Below are 22,648 nucleotides of genomic sequence, written 5' to 3'. Positions count from 1 at the left end.
CCGCTTCCCGCCCCCCTCCCTGCCGCCAGGGCCCTGTCTGCCATGGATGACAACTCAATACTCAGGTCAGGCCTCAGGTAGGGTGACACCCACACATGCCTCACTGTGAGGTCTTGCACACATGTGTGCAGAGTGGCGTGTGGGTGTGGGCAGAGCCCACAAGGAGAGTGGCGCAGCCCCTGGCCTTGGCGCTCATCTTTGTGGGTCTTTCTGAAGATGATTCCCGAAGACTGGCCCAGTCCTGGTGGGGAGGAAGGGACCAGTTCCCCATCTCACCTCCTGGGGCTGCCTCCCACCAGCCAGTGTCTGGTGCCTGTCCTGACACCCATGCCTGCAAGCACGCCTGATTTTTGAAGTTGGCCCGGTGCCCAGGCTGCTGGGGCTTTGCAGCAGGAAAACCTGGCTAAACCGAAGCCTGAGCATCAGAAGTCCCTTCCAGAACCTGCCGGTTTCCTCACTTGACCCACGTGGTGCAAGAGGCAACACTGAGCTGCCCAGACGCGTCTTTCTGCCCTAGAGTGGGCCTGCAATGGGGATGAGGTAAGGTGAAAGGCTGCCCTCTCTCCGCTGACCGCAAGGCGGACGGACGCCTCTGGACAGGGCTTTCAGGCTGGGTTCGCGCCACCATGGAGGCGCCCGTGGCTGTGGGAGGGGCTGGTCCAGTCACGGCATGCGTGTGTGCATGTGGTCTCCCAGGCTGCGTTCAGATGGCGTCTCTGCTCTTCTTCTCAGGAGGGGTGTCTGCTTCCTGTGCATTCTGCAGACCCCACACCAGCGGACACTGGTCCTGTGCCCCATCCCCCAGGCAGAGCTGGGCAGTGCCCCAGGGACTTGTGCAGGTGACGGGGCCATTTGGAGAAGCCTCTAATGAGAACGCTTTCACTTTTGAAATTCAGAAAGGTAAATTTCCTAAGGACTAGGAAATGACTCTTGTCTCCTATATTGATATTTCTCTCTGAAAAATAAATGTCTCTTTGCATTATTTAAATAGCACATAATTAAGTACCAGGCCCTCTGCTACTCGCACCCAAAGCAGGTCCGTGAGCTCAGCAGCCCAGAGCACTGGGAAGTACCACCGGAGCCAGAGAGCAAACAATAGAGAGGGAGACAGGGCGGGAGGTAGGGACGGGAGTGTTTAACATTCAGAATTTGTCCACCGCCGATAATTTATTGGAACTCATCTGTAACAAGGCCTGGCACTGATTTATAAGTTGATTTGAAAAATAAATAAAAGTGATAGAAACCTGCATTTGGTTTTAATGATAGACTGTTGCAGCGTGAAAAGTAAGGATATGAAACATTGCAAGGAAATTAGATAGTATGCCCTGAAGACAATCGCAGCTACCAGCCCATTAATTGTTAGATATTTATTATTAAAAATTTCTTTTCATGAGTGACTGCAGAATATTTGTGCTACTCAAGCTGTTGAGTTCTGACATGAATGAAGTGTGGGGAGCTCATGTGTTTGTGTGTGTGTGTGTCGCGCACAACTGACAAGGCAACTGACCGAAATAGCCGGCAGATTTTTACTGCAAAAACAGAGAAGGAATGCCTGGTAACAGCTCAGAACAGAGTGAGAAATGAGCCATCACCTGTCATTGCTAAAGCCAACGTCATCATCATCGCCACCACCATCACCTCCATTTTCTCCACAATCATCACCACCGTCACCATCATCACGATCAAGTACATCACCGCCATCATCGCCGCTGTCATCATCTCCACTGTCATCACCACCACCACCATCTTGTTTATCCTCACCCACTACTGTCTTCATCCTCTCCAAATGCCACCGTCGTCACCATCGTATTCGTCATCATCACGGTGCTATTCTGAACCCTGGCAGGAACGCAGGAATAAACACGCTGGACTTTTTCACTCAGGAAACACAACACTAATGTCACTGGCCATAGTACCGCAGAGGGACTCAACTGGGAACACGAAAAGCACTTTTCTAGCTCCCAGGATTTTATTTACGGCGTTTTATTTCGGTCTCGGAAGACCCAGAAAGACCAGTACTTGAGCATACTGGTTTAGGTTATTAGACACAGCGAGCGCACCCGAAACACGGGTATTTCCAAGTTTTGGCGTGATCAAAACTGCTTCCTCACTGAGGAAAAAAAAGCAAGCAAGTCTTTGCTCAGAGGGAAGTTACTCATCATTATGAATTAACATAAAACGTTTTGCATTCTCTTTTTAATGCATATTTAAGACTTCATATTTATGGCCCCCTTGTTTACTAGATATTTTAAGGAAAAAGATATGCTTGGACAGATTTTCATTTATTTTAAACATGTAATTAACTGATCGAGAGACAGTTTTTTAAAATCAGAAGGCACTTATTCATCTGCCTTAATTCATGATTCACTTTTAGGGTTTAGTTTGGCTTTTTTTACTGTGTGATGAGGGAGCACACAGCAATGATTTACAGTGGAGAGGGGTGCAGGGCAGAGAGAGGATTGTTTATGGGAACAGTGCATCTTGAAAGTAGCTCTGAGGAGTTTCAATGCAAATCAATACATTTAACTACCACCATTGAATAGCTAATAAAATGACAGTATAAACACACTTTCTAGGCGGCCCTGTGTCTGGGTGTTGGCTTCTCGCCCACGGGTGTCTGCAGCTACCCTGGTCGCCATGGTTCTGCTGAGACTTTTCTCCACCGTGCACCCAATTCCCGGCAAATTGCGGAAGCCCCAGGAACCCAGGGCGCTGACTTTGGCTGGATCCTATGGTTCCCAACAGCGGGGTGGGTGGGTGTTTGTGCTGCCAGCCCAGGGCCTGGGCATGTCTGGCACGTGATGCAGGCTGTGGCGCTTAGCCTGAAGGCTTCTCGGCGACAGTTTTATGAAAATCAATGAACAGACACAGGCATCCGGCCCTTGCCATCCGGTGAGAGGGCGATGGGACCCTGACTCACAGCTGCCCGCTTGTGGAGAAGGCGCTGGCTCCGAGCGGGAGAGCCCTTGGCTGGGCACATGCTTCACTGGAGTCTGGGCAGGTCGGCTCTCCATTCATGGGTTACCCCTGTGCCATTTCCAAGCTACTCTGGCCCTCCCTGCCATCAGCTTTGCTTCCACTTCCTTTCCTGCTTGTCCTATCCCTCCGGGAGACAGAAGAGCGTCCAGAGGCAGCACCTGCCCACACCTGCCTGGCACCCGCCTGGGGACGGAAGCAGGGAGTGCCTGCTGTGTGCTCTGGTGGGGTGCCCAAGGAACCAGTGCCCGCTTTTTTTTCCTTTTTTTTTTTTTTTTAAAGATTTATGTATTTATTTATACAAGCACTGGGTACAGTCAGGAGCGCGGGAGGGCAAGAGAATTCACCAGAGCCAGAGCGGGGAGCAGAACAGGCAGAGTGACGAAGAACACTGCTCAGGGGAGCAGCGGGTGAGACAGGAGAGGTCTGCGCGCCATGTGGGACCCTCGCCGGCAGCCGGGGATCGAACCGGCGCTGCAGAAGCAGCTTCGCAGCACAGCGCTCAACTGCTGCGCCACCAGGAGAGGCCCCTCCCGCTTTTTCTTGATTTCACCCCCAAAGCTCCTCCTCCAGGCTGCGCTCTGCTGTGCCCCCTCTGCCCACAGGCACCGCGCCTTACGACTCCAGGCCCTGGGAAGCTACGGACCGCATCCCTCTTGCTGGCCTGCAGGGCCGTTCATCTTGGGAACTCGTCAAGATTGTCAATGGGAGTCTGACCCAGGGACCTGCTGGCGGCTCCCAGCCCAGGAGGGGCACCATCACCAGAGCTGCAAAGTGGGGGGTGCCCAGGCACCCAGGGCCACAGGCAGGGTTAAACCAGTTTGTAAATTCGGTCCAGCAGCCCACCCAGTGCGATCCAGCTGATCTCAATGCTGCTCCTGCACTGGTTTTGAAGTCTGTCACCCTTTTTTTTTTTTTTAAAAAGAGGCATGTGTTTTTATTTATTTATTCGTTTGTTTGTTTTTGTTTATACACGCACTGGGCACAGTCAGAAGTGCGGGAGGGTGAGAGAACTCACCAGAGCCAGAGCGGGGAGCAGAACAGGCAGAAGGACCGAAGTACACTGCCGAGGGGAGCAGCGGGCGGCAGGAGAGGTCTGCGCGCCATGTGGGACCCTCATCCGGTGGCCGGGGAGCAGCCGGGGATCGAACCGGCGCCTCAGAGGCTGCGGGCAGCTTCGCAACCCAGCGCTCAACCGCTGCGCCACCGGGGAGGCCCTGTCACCCTTTTTTTTTAAACTGGATACTCCCTTTATCCCCAACCTTGCATCAGCAGAAGCCCCACTGGTCCTCTTTGAGGGATACAAACCCAAGGCTGAGGAATGTCAGGGCCCCAACCAGTTGTGGTCTAAAGGGATAAACTGGAGGCTCCTGATGCGGCAGAGCTAGTGACAGAGTGGGAGGTCCCAGGAGAATAAAGGGTTTCTTAGCCCCTTCCCCACCCCCAGGCCCCCAAATAGCCAGAACCTGCAAGTGAACAAGTCAGAAGCTTTGTATTATTTTTTCAATGCTCTCTATGCCCAAACTTCTAAGATTTAAACCCCAAATTGGAAGCACTCTCTGTCAAATTTATCTGGGGAGAAATGACCTACCACATCTTCTGCTCCTCCCGCGGTTACCGGGAGCCGGGGGAATGCCTTAGCCCTGTGCTTGCATCCAGAATGAATGCTTTCCTGCCTTCAACCATCATCTGTTGCACTGGCAAGTATTGTTTCATGCATATTCAAGTGTCACAGAGCAGTCCTCTCACAAACAAACCAAAGATGCAAAAAACTCTCACTTGTGGGCCTCTCCTGGTGGCGCAGGAGGTTGAGTGCCACACTGTGAAGCTGTCCACAGCCTCTGTAGCGTCGGTTTGATCCTGGCCAGCCGGCGAGGGTCCCACATGGTGCAGCAAACCTCTCCTGTCTTGCCTGCTGCTCCCCTCAGCAGTGTATTTCAGTAGATCCACCTGTTCTGTTCCCCACTCTGTCTCTGGTGATTCCTCTCACCCTCCAGCGCATATGGCCTGTACCCCAGTTCTTGTGTAAATGAATAAATAAATCTTAAAAAAAAAAATTCTCACTAGTCTTACTGCTTTTCCTGGCATCAGGAGAGCCTTTTCTCTACGTGGGAGGAAATCAACTCTTGCATGCTCAGACGCTGCAGATTCAGAGGTGAAACCAAACATGCCCTTGAACTGACCTGCCCTTTTTTCTTTTTGCTTTGGGATAGCTGTCTGCCTGCAATTTTGGGGGTTCAACTGCTTCACTCATCCGATCCCTCTCGCTGTGCTAAGTCCTAGGAGAAAAGGGGAGCAAGTCCTAGGGTGGGGTCTGCAGGGACCACTGGCCAAGCCATGTCCCCATCACTGTCCATTGCCGACATCACCACTGGTCTGAAGTCATCTATTTAAAAGTTTTCAGATGTGTGAAGCCGAATAGCACGACCTCATTCATTACGCTTAAGACATTTTGGGGGGTATCACAGGATTAAGATATTCAATAAAAAATCGCATTTTGGGATCAAAGCCTCCCGAGGATGCCTAAGCGCTTACCCCTCCTCCCGAAGCGCCTGTAGTACACATGGTTCCGTCTGTGTTTCTGAGCAGGAAGTCACTCGAGCGAGCCGTTTCTTCATAATGTCACTACAAAATAGCATAAAAAGTATTCTAACTACATGCCATGAAATTAAAACAACAGACCGTGACTGGTAGGAAATTACGGGTTTATCTTACTTTCGTGAAGATTTAAAAAAAGTAACACTGATGGAGAACATAATGAATATTGAATCTTTCACACACCTGCAATGATTACAGAACCCCTCGTGCGCAGGCCAGCAGCTCTGCCACCTGACAAGGCTTCTGTTCCAACAGAGAGACTCTAGGCAACGCGGGGTGGGTGTAGACAGAGCTGCCAGGCTGCCTGGAGAGGGTTGTCAGGAAGGGAAGCTGGGCCGGGCTTGGAGGCGAGCTGCAGGTGTCCTTGAGGCCTGGACACAGCGTGGCCCGGGAGTCAGCCAGTGAGGGTTTGGGGACACTGGCATTTTCAAATAGCACGGCGCTTATTGTCTTACCTAGGACTTAAGGCAGTGCAATGAAATATGAATTAAGGTCCCTTTCTTTTTAAAATGTGACAACTTAAAAGTGATTACCATTCAGGGAAGAAAACTCACCTATTTTAACTGATGACGAACAGAAGCGGTCACCCTCTCCTGGTGAGAAGGTCATGGCTGGGGGGCCCTCCCAGGGACAGGTCAGCCCCATTAGAATACAGTGAGCTTTAGGAACGAGACTGAAGACCCTCAGCACGTTACAGTCACAGCGTGCAAGGGGCCCCGGCACCAGCATACATACTAGGAGCTTCTGTCACCATTGTGGCTTACACTAAACACCAACATTAATAGGATATTTTTAATGCAGTAGAAACAATTCCTAATTCACTGCCAAAAAATCATTGGAAATAAGTCTCAAATCTTTAGACACAAAACTATGCAACAAATTGTACATACCTGCTGAGTTTGCTTGTGTCTCTTAGATTTGGCCTCCTCCATCTTGAAGCCATCAAATTAAATTCCAATTTATGCACAGACTACCATTTTAAGATGATGTAGGTGCGGTTTCCTGCCCGTTAACACGCCACCACCCTTGCAGCAGCTCTCCCAGGGCGGGCCCCTCACCAACACCGGCTCTGCTCACCAGCTCCATAGAAACCTCAAGCCTGGTTTCTCAGAAGAACACTTTTCAATGACCAGACAGAAGCCTAAGTTTTGAAATCAATGGAGAGCCTGGCTCCAACCTTCACTTCCGCTTTACAACAAAGTTCTATGAATATGTTCTTTAGAAAAAAAAAATCACCAAACAATTTTATTTACAATGAAATTATTCTCTCTGGATTTTCAATCATCAGTTCACTCTTATAACAGAGAATCACATAAATAACACCAGCAGCACAGACGGGCACAGGCAGCAGGCCACACGCGCTGCTTCTTCGTGGTGTCTCCTGGGTCACCAGCCCTGCAGCCGACTCCACCCCAGAGACGCCCTCCCCAGGGGGCACAGCCCTCCCAGAGGCACTACACTCCAGGGTGGCTAGCGGGGCTCTCCTGACTGCAGACCCGCAGGTACGTGGAGGAAGAGGCAGAGCCCGTGCCATGTGTTCCCGAGGCCAGTACGCCCTCATACCCGCTGGTTTGCCTAAAGGTCCCTTTGGAAAGCTGATTCACCACGATGACACCCCCAGAATCGACTCGAGTGGGGCAGTCACCACCTACACCGTCTGTGCCAAAGGCCAGGACTTCCTTGCCGGGGCTGGCCTTTGTATCAGATCAAGCGGTGACGGCAGTCTTATTTTATCCATGTTCTTGCTGTAAACATTGAGAAATATACCAAGGACAACCAACAGAGCTGACCAGACATACCTATGAGAAAGAAAAAGGAAGGAGGAGGTCATTGCCAAGGTGACAGTTCCTGTCAACCACAGAATTTGGAGATGAGCTAACAATTATTTCGTGGTAAGGTTAAAATTTTGCTATCGGAAATTTGCATTAAAATAAAAAAAAAAGGTATTTTCAGATCCTGTGGGCTAAAAGTTCATGTCTCTGATGTTATGTATCTAAAACATTTTACAAAACACCAGCTGTACCTCATTTGTATGTTATTGAGGGTAACCAGATTCTAAGTCGAGCTCCATGGAAGAGTACATAGGAGCTGTCCCCAGGGCAGGGGCCTTCCCAGGGGCACCTGGGGAATGTGGGTCAGGGACCTAACCCCAGGAGAACATCCGAAGATGCGGGGGAGCTGCCGCAGGTTATGGCCAGGTGCGCTCTCGCGAACCATGAACTCCCTCCGAAAGGACGACACGGGAGGAAGTGTCTGTGGCTGCCCTGAAGTCATACAGTGATATCCGCCTCTGGGCCCTCTCAGTTATTATCCAACCTACACACTGCGAGGCAGGAAGATGACAGCAAGTGCTTTCACAAAGCCCCAGTGAGTTGTGAGGGTCCATTCAGAATTCTTTGCTGCCTCAGCTCTTTCATGGGAAAAGGCAGGAACTTGGATTATGATTACATATGTTTTCTGTATTTGCACTAGGTTAGTGGGAGCACCCTTAATCTCGACCCATCTCACTATTTATATCAGAAAACACGGTCACGTTTGCACTGGTGCTCGCCTTGGGCAGTCTGAATAGAAAGTGAGTTAAGCAGAATCAGCACATACGTTGTCCAAAGAGTAGAGACACCACTGAGATTCTAGGAGCCCAGACCAAAAGGATTCTTCACACGGTTTAACAGAAAAAACCCCACTAATTTACAAAATAGTGCTGCAAGCAAGGCACGGGGAGTGAGATCACGGCGTCTAAGAGGAAGGAGAACAGCGCCGGACCAAGAGGGCTACTCACTGGAATGTGAAGGGTTTTGAGAAGAACATGAACGAGAGCACAACGGTCATGGCTTTCCTTCCTGTGGTGACTGCAGACGAGAAGGCTGGTCAGCATCTGGAGACAATGCACCCACAGGAACCCCCTTCCATGAGCTGCTCAGGAGTCCCTGTCCCAGAGGATGACCCTGGAGGGCACATGCAGGGGAGAGAGAGGGGCAGCCCTGCCGTGGGGGGTCGTGGGGCCACTGTCCTGACAGACAGGTTCCGGCGGCCGATCAGGAAGGCTCTGCAGAAGACATGCCCTGAACGGCAGCCGAGCCAGGACAGGCTGAGAGCCCCAACTGCGCCGGCGTGGCTGTGTGTACCCATCCTGGGCTTGCACTGCAGGGCCCTTGGAGAGCCTCCTGGGACCGCCTGTCTCTCTCTTCACGGCAGCTCCACCCAGCGTGGGCTGCTGCTGTCTCCCCACCCACCCGTGCCACTCAGCTCCTGTCTCCCTCTCCCCAGACACCACACGTGTGGTTCCTGGGGCTAAACAGTCAATGTGCTCGTGAGTGATGTCCAATGGGACAGATCAGAGCCCGATTCCCCAAATCAACCTTTTTCCTACTTTCTGGTCTCGCCGGGCCCTGTTCAGCCTCTCCTGTGGCAAGGTGTGGTTGTATGCCAGGTTTTGGCCAATGAAATGTGACAAATGCTGCTTCCTAAAAGTTCCCACGCAAGAAAAGGCATGTTTCACTCTGTGCCCCACTGCCGGGAGCCAGGGTGAAGAGGGCAGAGCAGGGGGACTCCCAAGGCAGGAGGTGGCATGGCCCCGGTTAGGAGTACAGGTCTGGCACCCAAAGCCTGGGGGCACCATCTCTGCAGCTGACTAGCTGGTCACCCTGATAAAGGTGCTCACCCCAACATGCTTTTTAATGGCAAGCTCTTTTTTTTTTTTTTTTAAAAATAGAGGCATGCTTTATTTATTTGTTTGTTTGTTTGTTTGTTTGTTTATACATGCACTGGGTACAGTCAGAAGCGCGGGAGGGTGAGAGAATTCACCAGAGCCAGAGCGGGGAGCAGAGCAGGCAGAAGGACCGAAGGACACTGCTGAGGGGAGCAGGGGGCGGCAGGAGAGGTCTGCACGCCATGTGGGACCCTCCTCCGGTGGCCGGGGAGCAGCCGGGGATCGAACCGGCGCCTCAGAGGTCGCCGGCAGCTTCGCAACCCAGCGCTCAACCGCTGCGCCACAGGGGAGGCCCTAATGGCAAGTTCTTTTAATGTACTTCAAAATGACTAGATAAATGTTTATGTTTGATTTCAAATTAAACCTGCAAATAAGTTAAAATCAAACATTTTCTCTAGAATATTAAAAAAAATACCCTAGAATAAATGGGCGACACAGGACATTTTCCTGTTTCATGATGACTGGCTGCTGCCCTTGTCTTTTGGAGGAAAGCAGCAGGTATCTGAAGCGGGTGAATCCTCTTACCTGTCACAGCAAGCAGTGCCCCAAAGATTTTAATCAGAGCCAGAACAAAGGAGATTCCAAAATACCCGGTGAGGGAGAAAAGAAAGGCATAACCGTAGGTCCGAATCGGATTCTGCAACATTTAAAAAAATCTGTTAGAAAAATGCAAAACAAACCCTGGGGTGTTACATATGAAATAAAACTACAGATTTTAATCAACTTCTTGAGCAATAATAAGTCATTCAACAATGCAGTCAAGCAAATATTCTTATTTAGTTCTGATTTAATGGAAAAATAATGATGAAATTAAAAATCCAACTTATACATTATGAATAGCTTAAAAATTAACTTATAGGGTAGAGCGAAGATAAAATAAATGTAAATAGAAATCATTTCATTTCCAAAATCATTTTTGATCTGCATATATTATATTAAAGGAGTTATCAAATTACATAAGTCTTTGAAATACAAAGGAAGCTATTTAATGGGAGATGTTTATTTTAACAAAAGTGATTAGTGTTTACCTTTGAACAAAATGCGACTGCAGGGCCCAATCCACTAGTGCACGTCAGTCCCAATAAAATGTACACAAAACCGATGGAATATGAGTATAGGACCTAGACAAACACAACAAGGTGAGGAGGCTGCCAGCGACCGTGGGCGGGGGCAGAGGATCTAAACCCAAGGCAAAGAACAAAGCACCTTACAGAGGATCGATGCACCCCAGGGCCGGCATCTGCGGCTGCGGACAAGCCGTGAGGACGTCTACATCCCAGGCAGAGTGACACCGCAGCTGCGTCCTTTACACGGGCACCCGTGTTTACTCATTTTTGCCCGGCTTAATACTGCTTTTAATGTTGGGATTCTAAAACCATACACAAGTGAGACCAAAAAACCTTTCAAGTCACTACTGGACGTGAGGAAATCCACACGCGGGCAGTCAGTCCACAGCTGCCCCGAGCATGAGCACATACTGCCCTCCTTCCCGCACGGTGCTAGCACGCGGCATGCAGCGGGGCCAGCAGCATCACCTGGAGTCCTGCCAGGGGCCAACCCGGTTCTGCAGGGCTCTCGTGGAGTGTTCCATCCCTTTACCACCCGCCCGAGACAGATGCCGAGTGCCCACCCTCTGAGACACGGCGCGGGAGCGATCCTCCCCTGTGGGAGCCACTGTGAAGCCAGCAGTGGGGTGAGACCCTCAGCCCAGAGCCCGAGTCTGCAACCTGTGAGGACCCGCCCACCTCCTAATGTGTACATGCCCTGGCACCCCGACGACACCCCCGGCCACAGGAGCAGTGACAGCCCAGACCTGAGGCCCTGGGGACTCTCCTGTGGGGATCAGGGCACACCCTGACCTTGGTGCCATCTGCTGAGCACAGTGGCTGCCGCTGAATTAACATAAACACACACAATAATTTTCTGATATGCAAATACCAAGCAATAGAAGGTATTTTGGAAGAAAAGGCATTATTTGTAGTGACAGCAAAAGATGCAACACCTCACAGTAAAGTCAGTAAGAACCTGGTTGGATCTGTATAGAGAAACCTTTAAGGGACTGAAGAGAAAACGTGAATATAAGAAAACCACATCTTACTCCTGACTCAAAGAATCGAGGGGCTGCTGTTCTCCCTCAATGAGCTGGTAACTCAACGCCAGCCAGTCACAGTGCCGACAGGCTTCCGAGCTTATCTGGGGATGTGAACACCCCAGAGTAACCTCTGGGAGAGACTGTGACCAAGCAGAGCGGCCAGTACCTGGCTCGGGCAGTGCAGCATGACTGGCCCCTGACAGATGCGCCTTCCCTGGCGGCCACCAGGGACAGGTGGACAGCCGCCTCAAGGGCACTTTTTAAGCTCAGGCTGGATCTAAGAACTGACAAGGAGGGAGTGCCACGGGCGAAGCTCTTGACCACCAGACGCGGCCAGATGCCACAAAGGAAAAGATGAGCAGAAGCACAGGACAGCTTCCCAAGGGACAACATGGTCAGCAAGGGGGCAGCATGGTGAAGGGTTTCTTAGTATAAAAAATAACTCCATTAACTCAATGAGGAAAAAACTGACCGAACGTCACACCTGAGAGCCAGCAGGAGCTAGTGGTGGACGCTTACTTATTACCTGCTGGACTGTTTGAATGTGCACCTTTGAAGGAAAAGATGATCAGCCCGCATAACCCATGCCCCGTCCCCGCCACCCGGCCTGCGGGCAGGCACGGGGGTTACCATCTCCGAGTTGGAGGCGCCGTGCAGCTTCATGGCCTTCTCCTGCACATTCCCGATGACAGCGTCTGCGCAGAGGGCCAGGGAGATGAGGACCACACCTTCCAGGAGCAGGAAGAAAGACAGCCCCTCGTTACACAACTGAGTGAGCGGGACAGATCAGATTAACTGGCTTCAAGCAAAGCAGATCTGAAGTCACATTTAAAAGGCCCCTTGAGTACTTTTACTCACAAGCAGTCGTGATAGGCACACAGGTGATTTTTTTTTAAAAAACGCCAACACAATACGCTGAGTTAAAGCTGTCACTGGTGGTTCCGCCCCACGTCCTCTGCCTGCACTGGCCCCCCTGAAAGGAATGGAGCGCTGAGCAAGCAGAGGAGACATTCATAGAGTGACTGGGATTGGCGGCGGGATGAAGGAAATTAAAAAACCTCTATTATTAAAATGTTTAATGTAAAACACACGTGCCTTACGTATGCAGTGGTCAGGTGAGTCCTCACTGAAACCCTGTGTGTTCTGCAGAAACCACATCCTAACTCACATGTGGTTTCCGAGTGCTCGTGTTTAAAGTGCACTGAACTCTACATAGGAACTGCTGGAGTGACTGGGGTGCCGAGGACTCCCTTACTGTTCAGTCACTGCACAACCATCACGGGGGGCACAGCTGGTAGAGACCAACCAGGGGCCAGCAGGCACACACAGGCATGCCTGCCCCACGCATGACTCGAAAGGTCCTCACCCAAACTCGCCCCCACCCCCGCGGCTCGGGGCAGCCAGAATCAGGAGCTTGGCCCACAGCAGCAGCACACATCACCCAGTCATTTGCCAGGGATGTATTTGTAAGGGACCCAAACAGAATTTGAGCCTTGTCTCTCCCTGCAAAGCCTGTGCTCTAAAATTACTTTTGTTAAATGAAAGTGTCAATTCCCTCTGTTTTCAAATACAGTCTTCCTTTTAGAGACTCTGATAAGAAAACCAAGCATTCCTGGAAGCCGCAGCCATGTTAGAAACAACTACATCAGACACAACATGAGTTTTCTCAGAGTAACTACCAAGGGGCTGCTCACTGGCACCCGAAAACAAGGGCCGGAGGAGCAGGCTGGAGGTTCCACCAGAACTTTCTGGCAGCCCACGGCTATCTGGGAGCTGCATTGGCTACACCAAGACCCACTCACTCGGCCTGGCTGACCAGGTTAGTAAGGAAGGCTGACTAACAATAGGTAAGAAAAGAATCTTGATTCCTACAGAGGAGAGTGAGCTGCTGTAATGATTTTCCTCATAACGAAGTACTGCTTGTTTCCCACAAATAACTTTACTTTGTACTTGCTGACATATAGTCCTGTTCTCTCAGCGTTCCTTTAAAGCCAGAGATAAGTGAAATACCGTTTTTTGTAAGGTGGGATAATACAAACACAGTTACAAAACAATAAAACTCTTTCGACAGTTTCAGAGTAACAATGCTGTGTCTCTAAGAAGCCCCTTCTCTGTAAGGTCCAGAGACCAGATTCCAACACTTTCCAAAATCTCACTTATCCCTAAACGTTCTGTGACATCACCCTGTGAAAACCCACGCACAAGACTCTGCCTGGTGCCCTGAGCAATGTTTATGGTAGAAACTAGAAGTGCTCGGTGGTTATGACCATGCTTGTTCCAAAGCATCATTAAAAGCAATGTAACTTTCCTTCCTCAGCTCAAACAGTAAGTAAATGGTCACATTTACTTTAAAAAAAGCGAGCGAGTGTGATGAAGTCTGTGGAGCTCCCACGCAGGGAGGGTCCCCACCTCCCCACAGAAACCCACCTATCCAGCACTGGCCAGCCACTATGCCTGGGCCAGAGCCAACAACCGCAGGGTGTCTTCGCTCTCCCTGCAGGAGCGCCGGGGTTGCCCATCAGCCACGTCGCCCACCACTCCTGCCCCTTCAGAGACCGTGAAGGTACTCACTCTACACTGAGACGTCTGCATGGCTTGGGGTGACACCCACATTTCTTACCTGTCAGGTTGAAGTTTGGGGTGATGGTGCTGTCGGCCAGGGTGAACCAGATGAGGCCCAGGCTCATGCACAGGGCAGCAGACACGTCGGCCAGGTTGTAGCGCTTCCCTGCAGCAGACACAAGGCAGTGAGCTCTGACAGTCCTGTGGCAGCACAGACAGCACCCCTGCCATGAAAGCCTGGGGCCTCTCCAGGCCTCACAGACGTGGGGCTCAGGGCGGGGAACAAGGCTCTGGACATTAAGCGGCCAGAAGCATGGTGTCCCTGAGTTGGGGGCCAGTGCCGGCTATCATCAGGGGCTGAGCCGACACACACACCTGCGGGTGGCCAGAACTGGTGCCTCTTGTACTTTACATGGAAGAGAAGGCTGTGGATTTTCCTGCAGCCCGTAAGTTTACAAGATAACCAGAGTCCCCACACTGGCCACACGAGTGCTTAGTGTTTATGTCTAAAGTACAATAAGCCGCTACTAGGTTGGTGAGGATCCATTTATTTTCCACATTTAATACGTGTAACTAGTAAGACTAGTGTAACTTTCTATAAGGATTTAATGAGATGCTACGTGTGCCCAGTTGGGATGTACACGATTCTGAAGGGCAGCCGAGGGCAGTGTGTGCCACTGTCCTGGAGTGAGATGTGAAGGAGCTGACTGGCAGCTTCATCTCGAAGTGTATTTGGACAGCACGGGGCCAGGCTGTGCACGAACTGCAGCCACAGACATGCTGGACAGTGCCTGGCTCCCTCAGCTGCCCTCCCCCCGCCCCCCGACCTTGTGACTTAGCGGGGCTCTGGGACAGCAACCAGTCCTCACAGAGGGTGAGAGCAGCTATGCTCTGTGAAGCTTTACGCCCACACGAGAACTGTCCATCTGTGACATGGAGCCTGAGAGGCATGAGAGCAAACCCATGGGAGGCATGCGCTTTCCTGGTCTCCTGAGCCGGGCCCACAAGACAGGAATACAGCGTTTCTGGAGCAGTTTCTAGAAATGTTAAACATTCCAGACTGAAAGAATAAAATGGCCCAGCAGATATTACTGATTTCAGAGACTGAGATGTATTGAAGAAGCATTGGCATTTGTATAGCACCTTATTTTTATGCTTAGCACTCAGAACAGCTACAGTATCTGCAATGCTTGTTAAAAATATCAATGGAAATTTAATGCTTTTCCTAATGCTAGATGCAGTAACATATCCTACTAGTTCAAACAATATGAAAATATATCGTTACTATACCTTGAATAAAAACTCCTCCTAGCATAACGGGGATCAATTTGCAGCACTTGAAGATGACTTGGGTAGGGTAATTCAGGTAGCCCAAAGAAGTGTTTGACAACCCCATAGTACCCACAGTTAGAAAAGCTATTATCATGTAGGTTTTTCCTGGTATTCTGTAAAAGACAATTTTTAAAATCTTCATTTTGGGACCCAGCTCATAAGTATTGTTAGATAATGTGCTTACAAAGTGTGAATGCCCAATTACTTTTCTAATTAATGTTTAACATTTCTAGAAAATATTGACAGAATATCACTGTGCTTAAAGTTCTACCTGTTTCCTCACATAAAGGAAGGATGGAGAAACAACACTCTGCCCTCAGTTAACCAAAGGTAAGCCGGACTCTCGACTGTGGAAAGTGGAAGGTGACAGCAGCGATCGCTCACTGGAGGAATAAATGCCAGCCCGAGGCTTCTCGACAGTACTAGCTCCGTAAAACAATCTTGAGTGAATTTAGAAAAAAAAAAAAAAGAGCTCATTCTTAAAAAACAGGGGCTGGTGCGATGGAAGACCAACTGGCCACACGACTCACTTCTGAAATGGTCTGTTTCTGATGACCCTGCCTGGCGTCAGGACGGGAGCAGGCTTTCTCTAGAGAAGGCACGTGGCGGTTCCGGGCTCTGGACGTGGCTTTCTGACTATGCCCTCTCAGATGCCTCTTTAACTGCGTTCTGTAAAATGCTACGATAACCAACTTCAAGCCGAGGACTCAGGTCAAACCCTCTACTTGGGCCTCTGTGGGGAGTCCCGATGAGGTCTGCACAGACGCAGAGCGCTGAGTGGCTGATGAGGTCTGCACAGACGCAGAGCACTGAGTGGCTGTCTTGAGGACACGCTCCCAGGACAGGTGGCTGACGTCTCCAGCCATGCTCGGCTCTGCGCACGGGATCAGGCACGCTGCACACTTCGCCTAGTTCCCATTTTGGGATCTGTGCTCATGTTTAAGACAAGGCAATAAAATTCCTCTCTATTTTGTAGGGGCTAGATCTAAGGCAGAATAATTTACCGGAAACACTCAATGAAGAAGCACACTATGCATCACACTTCAATCTTGAGGGCTTTCCGACTTCATGACTAACACAGCGGTCAACATTTAAACTCCCCAGGGAAAGAGCCCAACAGGGCCACGTGCCCACACGTGGGTGCACCACACACTGACTGTCATGTCCTGTCCGAGAGGCTTACCCCATTAGCGAAGGGGCCACGACACGGCCACAGATGACAGACTCTGTACAGCCAGCTGTACAAGATGGCCAGGAAATAGGTTTGGGTCAGATGATCACGAGGGACAAAGTCAGAGAGTAGCACAGGTACAAAGAACAGCGCCTGACACTCAGACGCTCTGGCTCCAAGCTCCACCTGAGGGCCGGGAGCCCAGAACAGCCTGCTGTCCTTGGGCGCTGCACCTCGCCCCTCCCCATTGCCTCTAGGGCCCTCCACGAGGTGAGAACACTCACTACCAGGAGCCACTTCAAAACCAACCTGACAGCTGTCCCTCAGTCAACACTCCTGCCAGGAAACCAGTCACAAAGCGAAGCTCGGGTGCCGAAGGGTGTTTGGGGAAAGAAGTTGGGGAAAGACAATGAAGAGAAGCTCGGGTGCCGAAGGGTGTTTGGGGAAAGACAATGAGCAGCTGCCTGGGGTAACAGCCACAGGGTAACTACTGCAGGTAGTGCCATTACAAGGGGCTTTCACTACATCTGAGCCTCAACATGCTGTGAGCAAGCAGAGGCAACTTCCCTTGGCCTCGGCAGTGCCAGCAGAGACCATGCCCGGTTCCCTCTGTGTCCTGCACCCGCTCTTGGATACTGGCCTTCATGGGAACAGAGGAGGCAGGAGGGAAGGACGCACTGGATTTGCCAATGAAAGGCCTGGAGCGTAGCACCCCTCAAACACATCCAGAGCAAGGTCCTGATTCAGGCGATAGGGACTAATTTCATTGTTATGCACCTTAAAGTGTTCCCCGCTAGGCGATGTTTTGATATACCCTGGAGTAAAAGGTTTCGCTTCATCATTACACTGATGGTACATCTAAAGTTTCTCTTAGTTCTTCACTTACGCTTAAGTCAAGCAAGAACAATTTAATCTTTAAATAGCTGATGGACATGTGGGTCAAAGGTTAACACGGCTGACCCCATCTCACTCAGGGAGCCTCAGAAACACAGCAGCCAGGAGGCGCACCCACGCACGCCACTCTTCCCTTAAGACAGGCCACGCCTAATGCGCTCGATGCTGGGGAGCAAGGCCAGCAGTGGACACAGCTAACAGCCAGGCCCCTTCCACCTGACAGTAAGTCTGTTCCCAGGCTCCCACCGACGGCCACCCCTGCGTGTCAGAGCACAAAGGTAATGATGACCTCAGGCTCAACATTCTTCTAAATTCCTAAATTCATTTATTGGCACTCGAGGTAGATGGAAAGGACAGTCCTTCCCAAGAAGAGACAGTGCTGCAGACGTCACATGCACAGTTACAGTTATCTTCATACAAACACCAAAAACATTTACGAAAGAAAAAAAAAAAAGCTGTGCAAATTCTTTATTTGTGCTAGTGGACGGAACATTCCATCAAGGAAGACGAGCTGTGGGAACCATGCTCTTATTATGCCTCAGCTGCTAGAGAGGCCCCTGATGTGAGCCCGCATCAGGGCTGACGCAGCAGGGCGGGGTAGGGGGGTGGGGGAAGGCATCACCTCAGCTCTGGGGGGCCGCGCCAGGATCCCCGGCAGCCTGCTGTTCCCTGACGCATTCTGTACGCTGCTACACGTATCTCAGGCCTGGTCATTAACTTAAGACACTATCACTCAAGTTCTTCTAATTTTGATGAAAAATAAGGTCTTGAAATTTCTCTCATGTTTAAGGATGCAACCTCAGCCCCCGGGGGCCTTTTAAACAAGACTCTGTCAGGGGAGTACAGCCACAGGGGACACGGCAACTGTCCATTCAGAAACCGCACAGAACAGGCACTGGCATCTCAACTGACGTCAGTGTGCTGTCTGCCGCACTCAGACTGTCCAGTGAGATTTATGGAAAGACGTGTGTACGTCCGAATACTCCTCCTGTTTCAGGAAGGTGTGTCTTGCTGTTAACTGGAGTCTAAGCCAATTTTTAGTTTGGTAACATTGCACTTAAAGGGAGACCACTTCCTCGGTGTGTTATGGGAAGCGCATGTTCACTATATTCTTCACAAGTTGAGTACACTGCTAAGTCTTACAAACGGGGAAATGTAGATTTCATGTCTGAGAGACCCTGTCCAAAGTGTAAGGCAAAATAATTTAACTAATACTAATGGACTCAGTTATCAGAACAAACAAACCACATACCTTCTCCTTTTGTCCTGAATAAGTTGAAGTTCTATTAGGCCAAATATGGAGTAAAATGCAAACTGCATTAAAGTTAGGTACCAGCCATAGGGCTTAAAACCCTCCATGGAAAATATTAATTCCTGTCAAAAGATATATGAACACTGATTAAGTTCAAGGGGCAGGCCAATTTGCTCGCAATGAAATCCTACAAACATATTTCCAAGGAAACCAAGCCTCAGCACCCCCAGAGAAAAAACCATCTCGCTCACCAGGCTCTCAGCACTCACATGAGAGAAGCTGGGGTGTCCTCCCAGAAGGGGATACCAGAAGCCCCGCAGGAGAATCAGTAACAGGCGCAGGAAGGGAGGTGACTATGAAGCCACCCCCACCTATATTCTCGACTTTTCCAAATAGACCAGAATTAACAGTTGCCCAAAACTACGCTAAACGCAGCAACTTTAAGAGCTCACATATAAGACAAAAACTCTATTTCATTAGGAGTCAATGAGCTCAGCCTGGTTTACTACAATAACAGCATCAGTTCAAATCAGTAATGAATGCTGGTTTTTGGTATTACTGTGCTGATTTTAAGAAACTTCTCTTCTTTGCAGGTATGGGTGTGCTGCTCCACGTGACATTGTCAGGAAGCACACCCACGTGACTGGCGGGAGGTCACTTCAGGGAGTCATGAGGGCGTTCTACTCAAGCGATCTGGCCCACTGGGTAGGAGAATCACCCCCCCTCCCCTTTTCAACTGTATTTTAAATAAATTTCAAATGATGAAATTTATGATTTTCAAAGAAAAACTGAACACAGCCTCTAAATGGGGCCTGAACTAGGTTCTGTATATTGATGATGCTATGTAACTCCCCAAATTCAGATTTCATATTCATTAAGTCTGAGACTCTAAATATAGATTTTTTTCTGGCTTATGAATTATAAACCATTAGAAAAGCGCTTACTGGGCCTCCCTGGTGGCGGGAGGGATTGGGACTCAACCTATGAAGCTGTCCATGGCCACTGCAGCCTGAGTTCGATCCCTGGCCAGGGAGCTACCCACATGGTGCAGCAGACCTCTCCTGTCTCCCCGCTGCTCCCCTCAGCAGTGTATTTCAGTCAACCTGCCTGTTCTATTCCCCGCTCTGCCTCTAGTGAGCCCTCTCGCCCCCACACCTCTGGCCTGTACCCCAGGTCTTGTATGCATAAATAAATCAATCTTAAAAAAAAGAAAAGCGCTTACTATACCTGGGCTTCCAGATAAATATTTTGCTATCTACAGGAAACTTCATTACAAAACCCCAACCATTTCCCATAAACTACTTTGATAGACAATTATCATGTGAATTAGTACAATATGTTTTTATAATGTTATAAGCATTATTTGTAGCTTATCTAATTAAAAAAGCCTTTGCACTAGTTTACAAGTTAAAATCTCTGCTCATTAATCAAACAGAAAAAATTTAATGGAACCCTCACATCTCTAATTTAGGGAGTGACTTGCTTCCAGGAAGGGAAGAAAATGTTTCTCAACAAAAAATTCAGAAGTTTTTTTGATGAAATTTATGGTTTCTCACTGTCATTCATTGATTATTTAGCTTTTCATGACATCATCTGGGAAGAAATCAGCTATTAAAACAAATACTAAGATTTTTAATTCTTTTTTTGCTGTACACTAATACTCCTTATAGCACTCTTACAAGGAGTTATAAATCTGCCTTATTCACTTACAGTTTATATTTCAACTCTGTAAGACAATGGAGAGAAAGTGCTATAATTTTTAAGATCTATCCCGCTGATTAATACTAAAGAGTACCAAAAATATTACTTGTGTTTTAAGAAAACATTTCACTTTCCTTTTTTTGAATTACAGAAGCTTGGTTAGGGAGTTGTATAAAGAAGTGAGGTTAGTAATGTCTGGGAATACTAATGAACTGACCAACATTAGCCCCTTCAAGCACCGTTCATACTGGTCTGCATCTCACCCCTCCAGCCAATGTCTCTGAAGGCCAGCTCACTGCTGGCGGAAGGCACACGACTACTCCATAATACAAGGCAGATAAGACACAGGCTGTGGCAATGGTGGGAATATTTTGCACAGGCAAAAATCACAGAAAATGTTAAGTTTCTGGTAAAGTTAGGTTAGAAGAGGAAATACAAGTATAAAAACACAACAGGTGCTAACAAAAAAGAACAAATATTACAGGATGAAAGTGATTCCCTTGGGAAGATTTAGAACATCCTGACATGCTTTTGCAAAAGTGATCTTTTCTACTGAATTCCAAGAATTAAGAGTGAACTGGACTGTGCTATCATTTAATTATATTGAATTTTATGTTACAAAATACCAATCAATGCTTGGATCATTCTCTTTTAAAAACTAACATGACTGCAATTATTATCTACATTTTGTTAAAAAGAGTATTTCAAACTTTATTTTCAAAATTTTAATGTTTTAAGATTGTCTCTGCTCCCCGTCCTCACATTTATAATCTTTAACGCTGAAATTCTGATCCCTATTTTCAGACTTACATCTAAGCAACACTTTCCTAAGCAACACTTTCCTACTTACGAAAAAATTCTAATTTGTGAAAAACTGGTATCCTGTAAGAAAATAACCTTGTAGTCCTATATATATGATATATATATATATATTTACTTATAGTTATTTATACTAGGGTATATACATTTAGTTATAATCCTATAAATAAAAACAAATCTACTAGCAAGTGCCCACAGTGATCTCAAGTGTTATAATTAATGTATTATAAACAAGTATTTTTTTACCTGTAGGTATCCATAAATTAGGTAAAATACAAAAACTCCAGCAACGCATATGAAAAATTGAGTAAGTTTGTTAAATTTGCTGAGATTTATGCCAAGCACTACAATGTCATCTATGGACTTGATGTGTGGTGACATTGTTTGGGTTTTAGATGGGACAGTGATGGAAATGTTTTTCCTGGAGTTGTTGAACTTGAGATCCATTGTTCTTATGTTGCCGCATTCAGGGCTTCCAAAGTGGCCTTTCTTGGTTTCCTCCCCTTTGTTCAGTCTTCTGCTTGTTGAGTCAATTCCTAAACAAGGAAATAAGGCTTGAAACAAAACATTAGATCAGTCTTCTTCTCCAAAGAGTATTTCAAAACACAATTTAAAAATTATAGTCTAAATCTCCCTACACATTAATCTATGAATCTCCCTATTCAAACTTCCACATAACCAAACACAGCTTATCTACTCTCCAAATAATTTATCTTCACCTGACAATGACTGATATATATGATCATGTTAAGTAGAAGCCATTCTTTTTTCATAGCCATGAGCAAAAGCTAACCTAGCTAACGTATCATCAAAGCACAGCTTATTGTTTTTACATATAGTAAGGATATAAATTTTAGGGTCCACAATAGTTTACACATAACATCTTCAGCATTTTAAGCGAATCCTTAACTGCAGGAAAGAAGCATAAACAAAAGCAGCTCCTTTAAATACTAAGACAGTTGAAAAAGGCACATGTTAACGTTTCACAGCTCAAATAACTGTGAGTGACTTAAACACCCAGAGTTATCAGAGACTGCGGAAAGTATGCTTTAGCAACTGCATCTCTCAGATTTGGAGAAGACTGTGTTAGTGAAAAAAGCCTGTGGGGAGTTGCTGTTCAATGGATAATAAGTCTGTTACCAAGATGAGACAGTGCTGGGGCCAGCTGCTCCACACAGGCCAGTAGTTCACACAAAGGTGCCGTGCTGGGTAGGAGGCTGGTGCACGTTCAGTGCTTACACACAGACACATGTGTGCTTACACACGTGTGCACAGACATGGGACAACTCTGGGGAGTGACAGGTATGCTTATTACCTTGACGGTGGCGACGGTATCACAGGTGCAATGCACATGTGCAAATTCATCCAATTGCACCTACTAACCATGTGCAGATCTCTGTATGTCAAATACACTCTCAATGAGCTGTTTTAAAAAAAAGAAAGAAAAAAGCCATTAGGATTGTCAGTGGTTGGATAAACAAGTGACTCTGTTAGTCTGCGGAGAAAACACGATGGTTCCATAGATGACTTTCAATTTTTGTG

At 48.3% G+C, this 22,648-nt stretch overlaps 1 protein-coding gene across 2 annotated transcripts; it reads right to left on the bottom strand.

Annotated features, from left to right (window-relative positions):
* Nucleotides 1–7,222: 7,222 nt before the first annotated feature.
* SLC35B3 (solute carrier family 35 member B3) lies at nucleotides 7,223–21,613 on the bottom strand (the record flags this gene model as incomplete). 2 transcript variants are annotated; one of them, XM_084228026.1, is made up of 9 exons in its annotated part: nucleotides 7,223–7,373; nucleotides 8,354–8,423; nucleotides 9,809–9,920; nucleotides 10,312–10,404; nucleotides 12,006–12,103; nucleotides 13,996–14,103; nucleotides 15,228–15,382; nucleotides 18,587–18,708; nucleotides 21,353–21,613. In XM_084228026.1, the coding sequence occupies 9 exons, from the start codon at nucleotides 21,551–21,553 to the stop codon at nucleotides 7,223–7,225; spliced, it is 1,110 nt and encodes a 369-aa protein (XP_084084152.1). The 2 variants fall into 2 exon arrangements, with proteins under 2 accessions (XP_084084152.1, XP_084084151.1); XM_084228025.1 differs by lacking the exon at nucleotides 10,312–10,404 and having other exon boundaries at nucleotides 21,353–21,553.
* Nucleotides 21,614–22,648: the final 1,035 nt, after the last annotated feature.

This window comes from Talpa europaea (genome assembly GCF_964194135.1).
Source record: "Talpa europaea genome assembly, chromosome: 2".
NCBI lineage: Eukaryota > Metazoa > Chordata > Mammalia > Eulipotyphla > Talpidae > Talpa > Talpa europaea.
This window is presented reverse-complemented; position numbering and strand designations above follow the sequence as displayed.